Source organism: Chlorocebus sabaeus, chromosome 11 (assembly GCF_047675955.1).
Source record: "Chlorocebus sabaeus isolate Y175 chromosome 11, mChlSab1.0.hap1, whole genome shotgun sequence".
Lineage (NCBI taxonomy): Eukaryota > Metazoa > Chordata > Mammalia > Primates > Cercopithecidae > Chlorocebus > Chlorocebus sabaeus.
In genome coordinates, this window is record NC_132914.1 from 47,602,742 (window position 1) to 47,614,112 (window position 11,371).

General features: G+C 55.9%; 1 protein-coding gene across 3 annotated transcripts in view; it reads right to left on the bottom strand.

The window, feature by feature from the left end:
• The window catches only part of FAIM2 (Fas apoptotic inhibitory molecule 2), a 30,893-nt gene extending 19,844 nt beyond the window's left edge, over positions 1–11,049 (bottom strand). Inside the window, exons 1-6 of one of the 3 annotated variants that reach the window (XM_037997150.2) lie at positions 10,814–11,049; positions 9,871–10,706; positions 8,186–8,381; positions 5,070–5,173; positions 4,604–4,668; positions 4,116–4,169 (exon numbers count right to left, since the gene is read on the bottom strand). In XM_037997150.2, the coding sequence (XP_037853078.1) occupies positions 4,116–4,169; positions 4,604–4,668; positions 5,070–5,173; positions 8,186–8,381; positions 9,871–9,915 (464 nt within the window). In that variant the 5' untranslated portion in view covers positions 9,916–10,706; positions 10,814–11,049. Of the gene's footprint in view, positions 1–4,115; positions 4,170–4,603; positions 4,669–5,069; positions 5,174–8,185; positions 8,382–8,758; positions 9,781–9,870; positions 10,707–10,813 lie in introns of those variants that run through there. The other 2 variants (XM_008003183.3, XM_037997152.2) reach the window with 2 other exon arrangements.
• Between the last annotated feature and the right edge of the window lie 322 nt (positions 11,050–11,371).

Genomic DNA, 11,371 nt, shown 5'->3' on the forward strand with positions numbered 1-11,371 from the left:
TCAGGCAATGCATTCCCACCCACCCCTCCAGCCCTTCTCTCACTGCACTCCGCCCCTCCACTACACCCCTCTCATCACAACCTGCTCTGCTGCCTGGAAACGTGCCTGCCACACTCTACTCCTGCTGCAAGGGACTGACTGGCAAGGACACCTGAGGCCTTGGTTAGAGGGGGGCATCTTCTGTGCACCACAGGCATACCTCAACCAAAGCCTGAGCCGCCGCACCCTTCGGGCCAGCTCCTGTGACTTCCCACCCAGGTATAGCATCTGGGGGCCAGCCTGCAACTTATCAATGTTCTATTCCCACCATCTGACCCAGAGCTTGGTGCCTGGTAGATGCTCTTCAAATATTTCTGGATGAAATGAAAAACAAAACAAAATAAAACAAAAAACCCAAAAAACAAGAGATGCAGGAGTTGAGACAAGCATATTGGATTTGGTGAGTAGGACCCCTTCAATTTAACCCTTTCCTGGTCTTCAGTGGTTTTCAAATAAGGAGGAACTGTTGTCACAGTGACTGGAGGGCTCTTCTGGTAGTTGGTGCCAGGGGTTGCTGAACATCCTGCTCCGTGCAGAATGGCAGAGCTATCCTGCCCAACTTAGGAAACACTCGGAACCTGCCCTCTTTCAGTCTCACTTGAGTCACTGGTCAGCCACCTCAGCAATAATGCTAATAATAATACCCTTGTCCATGTGGGTGTGGGTTCTATCTCCCCAGCCAGAGTGGAAGCTTCCTGAGGGCAAGAGCCCAGTCTCCTTTTCTCTCTGGTTCATAGCTCTCTAACTTTCAAGACAAGGGGTCCAGAGGGAGGGCAGAGGGGCCAAAGACCCTGGGATTGTGGTACAGCTTGGGAGCCTGACACCCTGAATTCACATCCCAGCTCTGCCACTACTGTTGTGTGACCTTGGACGATAGCCAAGACCCAGTTTCCACTTTAGCGAAACAGAAATACTGGTACCAACTCACTGGACTGTCGGGAGGACTGATGAGACAACACAGTTCAAGTGCTTCGCGTGGGCCTGGCACAGGGGTGGGACTCCCCACTAGAGTTATGATAATTAGAAGCTGGCTGATGGACAGCTTCCTGGAAAGGCTCTGACCCACCTCCACCCAGCTCTGGTCTCACACTTTTCCTCCTCTGCCTGGATTTCTCCTGGCCCACCAGCTTTCCACCAGCGCAGACACGGTGGCTCAGTGGGCGCAATCAGACAGTAAGGTGAGAACCGATGGAGGGAGGCGATGAGGGCCTTGAGAAAGCTGGGCTGTGGGTCGGGGAGGGGGAGGCTGGCAGCCCAGGGGGCAGAGAATGAGTCACTTAAGAAGTGAGAGAGAGAGAGCCAATGATTTATGTATCAAAGCCCCAGCCCCAGGGCCTGGGCAGGAACCACAGTCTGTTTACAGAATGTCAGGACAGGGAAGTAAGGCTCAGGTGCAGGCCAGCATCCAAACCCAACGCCTTCCCCCAGCTTGTCCTGCTCTAAGACAAAGGAGGAAGCAGAGCACAGAGGGCAAGTACATGGGTTTCACCATCAGAAAGACCTGGATTTCTACCCTGGTTATGTTACTCTGAGCCTCACTTTCCTCATCTGTAAAATGAGGATAATAGTAGTGTCTGCCTGGCAGGGCTATTGAAAGATCAAGTGGGCCGGGCGCGGTGGCTCACGCCTGTAATCCCAGCACTTTGGGAGGCCGAGGCGGGCGGATCACAAGGTCAGGAGATCGAGACCATGGTGAAACCCCGTCTCTACTAAAAATAGAAAAAATTAGCCGGGCGCAGTGGCGGGCGACTGTAGTCCCAGCTACTCGGGAGGCTGAGGCAGGAGAATGGCGTGAACCCGGGAGGCGGAGCTTGCAGTGAGCCGAGATTGCGCCACTGCACTCCAGCGTGGGCGACAGAGCGAGACTCCGTCTCAAAAAAAAAAAAGAAAGATCAAGTGAAAAATACATGTAAAGTGCTTAGCACGGTGCCCTCCATACAGAAAAAGAGCTGTCTGCTTCTCAGTGCTCCTATTGTTATTCTAAAAGGAAGAGACCCGGATGGAGTCCTCAGGGAGCACAGGATGTGTTGCAGGAGGCGAGACCCACCAGGACTCAGACACGAGGCCGACTTAGGGGGCAGGATGGAGAGAGTTGAGGGGTGTGAGGGGGCAGGGCAGGGCAGGACCCTAGGCAGGGTTTCTGGAGGAAAAGGGCAGCATCCCAGTGGTGAAACTTCCAAGCACCTTTCACACTTTGGGACACCCTATGAAAAGCGCCCAGTTCACGCCCACCTCACCTCCCACTTTTGCCAGCACCCACCCTGGTAGAAGCCAGAGAAAGCATCTCTGTTTTCTGCCCAGAGACGCTGAAGAGGAGGGACTCCAAATCTCACCATTCAGAGGTCAGATTCTCATACTCCACCCTCCCAATCCCCCCATCCCACCCAATGGAGTGCACTCTGCCCCCACTTCCTGGGCCTGCTCACTCCTGGACTGTCTCCCTGCCGCCACCTGCTCAGAGCATGGAATCCCACAGACCCTCCCCCAGAAGGCTCAGAGAGAGGCCAAGAATCTCTTCCCAAGTTCTCAGGGGCCCAAAGCTGCCAGGACGTGCTGACATACCAGAAGCCATGCCAACCTGCCACATGGGCTGGCCCAGGTGGTAGACTCTGGGGCCTCATTAGTTTTACTGTACAGTGCCTCCCAGGCCCCCAAGACACATGCCTCCCCACCTGCCTGCAGACAGGCCCTCTGCCCTCTGCTCTAGGAAAGACTCTGGAACCCCCAGAGGCCAGGCTAGGGTCCTTACCGTCAGCCTCTGGTGGGCCTCTGTGAACTCTAGGCCCATCTCTGAGGCTACTCTGGGCTCGATGTGGTTCACGGGGCTCTGGGCTGAGCCCACCTCCCCACCAGAGCCCTATCCAGGAACAGACTTGGGACAGCCACAGTGTGTAGGCTCCTTGGCCAGGCAGTCAGAGCCTTGACCCCACAAGGCCCCACTGCTCTCCAAGATGCCTGGAATTCCCCTGCATGGAGCCTTCCACCTCTCTGCCAGAGAAGTCGCAGTTTAGAAAATGCACCACGTGCATTCTCGCCCCACACTTTTGCTTAAGCCACTTCTCTCCTGGGAACGCTGTCTCCAGTCTTCATGGCCCATCCTTTGGGGGGCGCCCCTGATGTGGGCTGCATGCGCTGGTGCACAGGCTCACTCCTTCCCTCCTCCCCTCTCCGAATGCTGCATCCATTCATGCTACCTTGGGCCACCAATAACTTTCCCTGCAGAGGCCTCCTCTCCTGCAGCCCCTGTACAGAGCTGGGCTCACAGTGAGTGCAAGAGCAGTTCTGCTCTGAGCCCCAGGATGGTTCTGGTGTGGAGATATCCAGGATGACTCCTTAATTACCCAGAAAGGAGGATCAGAATCATCTACACCTTCAAACCTCCTCTCCCAAGTTACCGGCTGGTTTCCTCAAAGAATATAGGACAAGCAGGAGCCAAGTGGCTCGAGGGCTGCAGGGAGCCTGCCAAGTAGACCGATTAAGAGCACAAGCCTTAACCGGAATTCTGGGTTTGAATCCCAGTTCTACCACTGACTAGCTGTGTGACCTTGGGCAAATTCCTCATTTCTCTGAACCTTAATTTTCTGAAGTAGTCATACCCAGTAGATGTGAGGACCGAATGCAATACTGTACATCAAGCACACAGAACAATGCCCAGCCCTTATTAAATACTCTTTAAGTGGTAGCAATTATGATTAATATTTCATAAGCATTACTAACAACATTAATAAGAGTAGCAACATTATCATTAGTGTGGGCCAAAGTGTTCCAGCCTCACTGCCTCTTAGGACCGAAGTCTGGGTCTCTCCAGCTACAGCCCTGGCCCAACCCTTCCCAATTTGTGCAGGCAGCAGAACCTACCCCCATCTCCTTTGTGCTCCACCAGATTTAACACCCCAGATAGGTCCTTCTGGCCATGCTCTGAAGCCGGCAGAATGGGGCAGGGCTGGAAGGGATCTGTGAGAACAGTCCCTATGGGGCTGGGGGAAGCTATGGGCTCAGATTAGGTCAAGAAAGACACAGAGATTCCCTCTTCTGGCCACTAAGCCTTCTCTGGAAGGGGACTGGGATATACTCACTAGGATGCCCAGTACCAGGCTGGGTTGGCCTGGACATAGTCTTTGACAGGGTCACTGCGGAGAAGAGAGAGGGGGAGAGAGAGTTAGAATGTACCCTAGGTCTCCATTTCTGGTTCAACATCTGCATCTGTCCCACATAGTTCACAGGACTTGAGAGGAAGCCAAAGGAATGCAGCCCCTGGAGGCTCGGGGAGTCCCAGCCCACAGTCCCTAGCTGGGACCTGCAAGTGCTCGGGCATGCAGTTAGTGGTTCAGATCAGAAGGACTGCCACACAGACACCCAGAAGGCACCCTGGGTCCACCCCACGCTGGACAGACGGCCCCTCGCCTGGTGCACTCTCTAAGGCTCTGTCCCAGCAGGAGGAGGCCCACTGCCCCACAGCCATCTCTCCAGGCAGCATTCCAGCAGGAGTCTGATCATGGGTTCCCCGGCTCCAGGCCTGGCCATAGCCACCCCTGGAAGGTGCTGGTCCATGCTGCCAACTCACCAGAAAGTAAAGAGAGCCACGACAGCCAAGGTCACCAGCAGCTGAATCAGCAGGATGGTGTAGACCTGGGGGTGGGAGGAGGTTCTACTCAGCTTGGGGAGCCCTGTTAGGGACCTGTCAGCCCCTCAGCGACTCGTTCACCTCTCCAGGTCCCCATCCTGTGCACTCCACCCTCCTTCTTGGGGGTCATTGGAGTGAACCCAGGACAAGGTGAAAGGAAAGCAAAGATGCTGCAGAGCCAAGCGCACCCCCTAGCATTGGGAGAAAAGAGGGGACAGTGTGTTTAGGTGTAGCAGGGGGCACTGGAGTGACACCTAAGGAAGCAATTCCTAGTGGGTGCCGTCAGCTGGGATCACAAGAGAAGCGGGTAGGGATGGCTTCTGCAGGCAGAGGGTTGGGCCAGGGGCCTCTACAGGGGCTCCCCCACTGAGCTTCCCAGTCGCAGGGGGCTACAGAGGGGCATTACCTTTCTGATGAAGACTCGACGAACTTTCTGGTCGTCCCAGCTGAAAGTGGTGAAGAGCTCATGGTCTCCGGTGGGGAAACCGCTGTCATAGCTGGAGCTGCTGCCTGTGTGGCATGTGGAGGAGGAGGACATGAGGGTTCCCCCTACATGGAATTACTGTCCCCAACAGCCCCCATCTCAAAGCTGCCTCTTTGTCAACCTGGCTCTCTGGACCCTGAAGTCTTTCTCTGCATCCCCATTATCAAACACCCAGCCCTGGCCCAGCCCAGCCCCACCCCAACCCCCAGATCTCTCTCCCTGGTCAATTCTCCCTTTTCCTGCTCTGAGTCCTGGGAAGAAACTGTCATCCCCTACTTCTCCCTCCACCCCGGCTGGGGCTCCCCAGGGACCAAGCTATGCCATACGAATGTGAACCTCCCATCTTCTTCCCCCCACCCTCCTCCTTGGACATTCTGGCTCCCTTGCAGTCAAGGATCACAGAGGGCCAGCCACTCTCTCTGGGCCACCCAGCAGCAAAGATCCTGACCCTGGCTCATTCTTTTTGTTTCTGTTTTGTTTTGTTTTGTTTTTTTGAGATTGGGTCTCACTCCTGTCACTCAGGCTAGAGTGCTGTGGCATGAACACGGCTCACTGCAGCCTTGACTTCCCCTGGCTCAGGCAATCCTCCCACCTCAGCCTCCCGAGTAGCTGGGACTACAGGTGCACACCACCATGCTTGGCTAATTTTTCGTATTTTTAGTAGGGATGGGGTTTCACTATGTTGCCCAGGCTGGTCTCGAACTCCTGGGCTCAAGCAATCCACCTGCCTCGGCCTCCAAAAGTGCTGGGATTACAGGTATGAGCCACCGTGCCCAGCTCTGACTCTGGCTTGTGCTGAGGCCCTTGGGCTGGGAGCTGGGGACTGGTTGGCTGTGGCGGACTGCTGGTGCTCCAGCTGGAAATCAGGGCTTCAGCGGGGTGGGGGGATGGAGGGGAAATAAAGCCAGGACACGGGCAAGAAGTGGGGGTGAGGATGACCGTTCCAGGCCTAGTCTCAGAACTGAGGCTTTCGGAAGAGCATGGACTCCACAGTCAAACAGACCCAGGGGTGGATCCCTCGCCTAGAACGTACTAGATGTGTGACCCTGATCAAGTTACTGGCCTTCCCTGAGCCTCTTCTGATACTGGTTAGTGATACCCACCTCCTGGGGTCCAAATGAGATAAACATGAAAACCTCCAGGTCTGTGAAATGAAAGCCTTTGCTCTCTGGTGGGAACTACACTGCCCCCCTCCTTGTGTCCCTCATCATGGCCATTTCCAAGTCCTCCAATGTGTTCATTCTGTCCCTCCACTGTCACCACTAGGTTTCCATGATCTCCTTTGCCCCCAGCAGTAGCCTCTGACTTGGTCTTTCAAAGTTGACCACGGCATTGCCCTGCTTTGAGCTCTTCAATGGCTCCCCACTGCCTTTCACTCAAGTTCAAGTTTCTTAAGAAAGCCTCCACGGCCTCCCTGAGCAGCGCCCTCCAGCTCCACTACACATTCCTCCCCCCGACCCTGTTCTCAACCTGAGTATATATTTTCGACCACGTATTCTCTTGCCTGTGGGCGCCTGCACATTCTATTCTTTCAGCCTTAAACACTCATTTTCTTGCCTTTTCACCAGGCTAACTCATGCCTATCCTTTGGGACTCAGTGTGGATACCCCTCCTTCCAGGAAGCCTTCCCTGACTGTCAGGTGGGTTAGGTAAGGTGCCCAGGCACCTGTCACTGTGTTTGTGTCACTGTGTGGTAGTTGTCCAATCACTTGTCTATACAGTCAGCTCTCCGAGGACAGAGATCCCAGCAGGTCTTGCAAATTAGTGCATCCTCCGAAACAAACCCAGACGCAGACCCTGTGCCCTGGCACACACTTTGTAAATGTCTGTCACAGCTGCCTTCCTGCCTCGACAGTTCCTTAGAAAACATACCTTAAAGCAGCAGTCCTAGCAGCCAGGATATGGGAAATGAGGAAGGGGGAGAGAGGTAGACCCACTGCAAACCTAAGGACCGGAGACCCTTGCCCTCTTGACCTTCACTTCTCCCTCATGTCCTGTCTACATCCTCTGCCAAAGCCCACGTGGCCAGGCCACAGAGAGAAGGGAAAAAGAGAGGGAAAGTGGGCCAGTGGGTGTGTAGGGAGGGGAGGAGGACGCCCACAAACACCAGACCTTCATTGACCCTCCAGTAGGTCACGGTAGGGTGAGTCTTCAGGGGTCTGCGCCCAGGGGGTTTGTAGTGGGAGGTGTAGACCATGGTGGCTACTCCCTGTGAGCAGAGGCTCTGTCTGGGGCATTGTCTCTGGGATCTCTTCTAGAATCCTGCTGAGGGTGGGGTGATAAAGTGGGGGAGGGGGAGGGGCTGCTGAGGGCAGCCAAAGGGGCTGAGGAGGATTTCCTCAGAGCTTTTGGGAAGCTGTACGCTCCTGGCCCCAAGGTAAAGCTCCCACAGGCTGCTCGACCCAACAGAGCAGCTCCTACCCACTGAGATTCTCGGTCTGCAGGAATCTGGCATCCACCTGGGTGAGTGTGCCTGGCTGTGGGGGACACTGAGGTTGGCAACCACACTCCCTTGCCGTGTCATGCCCCCCTGCCCCAGCACGGGCCTGGGGAAGGGAACACAGATGAGGAGAGTGATTGGTGAGGTGGATTCCCAGACCCCTATCCCCCAACAGCCCTGGGCCTCCATGGGGACCTGTCCCCACTGAGCCAGGCCCAGTGAAGGCTGTGGCCAGTGGCAGTTTCATACGTCCCCTCCTTCTCTGTATCTCTTTCTTCTAGGAGGTCTTTCTTCACTAGCCCTTAGCTTTTCTCCCTCATCTGTCCCCTCCATTTACTCTAGCATGGTGACTTGAAAAAAAAAAAAGCGCCCTCTTCCCTATTGAGAGCACCCTGATGCAGACATTGTGTCTCTTTCCGTTTTCATGGAAAACTGACCTACCCTCAGAACAGTTCTCCAAATCCTAAGCATCTAACAAGATAGCTTCATACAACCACACAGTGTACCTCTTTCTGGACAACTTCCTCCTACTCAGGTTTTCCCTCCGGGTCAACCCCCACCCCATGATGCTCCAGTTTCCAGGAGCTGAAAGACTTACTGGGGTCCACATAAGCCCAGCTTGGGTGGAGAGGCACCGCCGTGGGGGCTGGGGAGAAGACCCCTGCCTTCATCCCCTCCCCAGAGGTGGCTTCCTCATAGGAGGGTGGGGCTGAGGGCACTGCTGGAGTCTCCTTCTTCTCGACGTGCACCTGCTGCTGCCCCTCGGTCCCAGGGGCCTTGTTAGCCACGGAGAGCTGTGGAGTAGAGGCAGAGGGAGAGACAGTCGCCAGGGAAAGGGAGCCTTCCAAATCCTCCTCACCAACTCCTCAATTCCTGGAACTTTCACGGGTCCTTCCTTATCTGCACTCGGAAGCCAGGAGTGCAGACAAGAATGTCTCTATTTTATAGACAAGAGAACTAAGCTCCAGAGGGGTCAGAGCTAGCTGGGGCACACGGTGGAGCTGGGGTAGGAACAGAGGAAAGAGAAAATTCTTAGGAGTGCCCACCATTGGTTGTCACTGTCACTGTCCCTGGGGTAGGGGCAGGGCCTCTATGGTTCCAGAAAAGGGCCTGGCACGTAGTAGACTGTTACAAATAAAAGGTCCTGTCATTTAATCTTCCTGAGACTTACTAGTTGTATTTTGACCCCTGCTTTAAAATGAGAATGAGGATCAGAGAGGAAGAGCAATTCATCCAAGGTCACAGAGCTGCATGTGGGCCCACTGAGAGGCAGGGCCTAGGCACCATCCACTGGGATTGGTCTCCTTCTGTTGGGCTGGAAGTGATGCAAGGAGGATGGAGATTAGCGAGAGAAGGGCAACAGAAAGGGAAGAGGAGAGGGAGAAAACAGAAAAGAGGAAGGGCCTTCAGGATGGAGGAAGGGCAAGAGGATCCTGGCTAAAGGTCTGTTCTGGCCTCATCCTGTAGGAATCTCAGCCTCTCCCCTAAATCGGAACAGACTCACAGAGTGACCCAGTGAAAGGGGCCTCAGAAGACATCCAGTTGAGTCTCTTCCTTCACTGAACAGATGAGGAAACTGAGGCTCAAAGGGAAATGTCCCCATGGCAGTTTAGAAACGCGAGTCCATTTACACTCAGATGTGTCCCCTGCCCCCTCGCCCGTGGACATGTTTAGCTTTGGTGGGAGGATTTGAGCTGGGAAGTGAATGAGGCAGCCAGAGAAGATTGGGGTGGAGGGGGGTGGTGTGAAATTGAAACAGCAACAAAAGGTCCGGTTCTCAGAAAATGGGATTTAGGTGTGGTTCCCAGAAGATTGTGTTAGACCCAAAGGGCCACTGAGGAAGACTGCGGACTTCCTTCTTTGCAGGGGGCGTCTGGCTGAGGCAGCCTGGTGATGGGCACGCCAGAAGACTTCTGGTTCCATCCAAGCCCAAGGACCACTGAACTGGAGCGGTCTCTTCCGTCACCCAACAAGCCTGTGAGTGAGCTGGGGACAAGGGGCAGAGGAGGCAGAGGTCCCCCTCACGCCAGGAAGGGAACAGCACCACTAAAGGGCCTGGTGGAAGTGGGGTGGGGGTGGAAGGAGATTCAGCAGAAGGGGTGGGTTCTCCATGTTTACCAAACTGAACACTCCCCAGGCCTCCCACTCCCTCCCACTCCCCAGCCCCCATCATCACCCGGATCTGAAGGATCATGCCCACCAAAATCGAGTTCAGCCCCCACCCTGCCACTCCGCCCCTCAGAGCCTCCTGAACGCTAATGCCCAGCTCCCCGACACACATACGGCACTCCCAAGTGAGGTGTGATCAATGGCAGGAGGTGGTATCATCCAATGACATCATTTGAGGCCCAAAGAGCTTGCACACAGGGAGAGGAGGGTCTGAGGGTCCAGGGAAGGATGCCATTGGCTCTGAAGCTCCTCTCAAAGAGAAGAAGGGGGAGTGTAGGGTAGGTCCTTGCCCTGTTTTCTCTGCCCAATCCTTAGCAACCCAAACAGAGGGCCAGAGGACCCTCCCCCTTAGCCCCAGGCCCTAGTGGTTGTATAATTCCACAGGCTATTGATGTTACATAAGCCTACTAGGCCAGCCAAGTCTCTGCCCCAGCCCCTCCCCTACAATTCAGGCCTAAAACTGGAGAAGAAGAGATGCTTCATCCGGACCCATCCATGCCTGGCCAGAACCAAAACAATTACAGCATCCCGATGCAGGGTTGTCATAGCAAGCCCCAAGCACAGGGATGGAGCCAAGATGCCCAGATGTGGAATAATGGCAGGGAGCGGGGTGGGGGTTGTTTCTGTGGAGGGTGGAAAAGATAAGCATAAAGTGGCTGGGTCTGGGATTGGAGGGCTGGGCCAGAGGGGGTTGCCCTATAGGCACTGCCCCTCAGGACTCACCCTGGCACACACATACCCATGTACACACATACAGTCACACCGGACGCCCGGGCTGACTCCTCACAGGGGGCCTGGGTATCCGGGAGGAGCCTTGTGATGCCAAAGCAGGGGTGGGAGGGAGACAGGGGAGGAGAGGCGCGCCTGCGGGCTGGAAGAGGCCCGGTCCATTCCTTGACACCGGCCTTTCGGTCTTCTGACTTCAGCAAGGACCACTGAGGACCTTCAACCTAGGGCCAGGGGAGGACACTTTCGTGGTCCAGAGGGTTTGCTGAGGATGACAGGGATCCGGGAGCCGGAGGATGGAGGATGGTGCAGGCGGGGGAGATGACGGTACCTTTCCCTGGGTCATGGTGCCGTCTCTCGGGGAAGGGGTCTCTGAGGCCGGGGCGGCCGCTTGGGTAGCCGCAGCCTGCCTGCGTCTCTTCCTTCCTCCGCGTGGGTTCTAGCAACATCCACTGCAGCCGGGCCGGGCCGGCGCGTACCATCGGCGCGGGGGGAGGAGGGGGCCGGGCCTGGGAAGATGCTGCGGAGGACGCTGCGGATTTGCGAGCCCTGGAGGAGGCGATCGTGCACCGCCCCCTCCCGCCGCTCTCCCCACTGCGCCCCCCACCGCCGCCCTTAGCCCTCCCCCGGGATGAGAGAGCGTCGCGCTGCGGAGCAACCTCAGTGGATGGATCCGCGGGGGCTGAGCGGGCGGGGGACGCGGGAACTCCGGGACACCGACCAGCTGACGCTGCCCGCGTGAAACCAGAGCCAGGCGTCAGGGCCTCATCTCTCCACCGTATCTGCACGTCTCTGCAGCTCCAGCTGTGCCTCTGCCTTTTCCCCCTCCCTCTTTGGATGCGGCCCTGATTTCTGTCTCCATCTCCACCTCCCCTCTCATCATCTATTT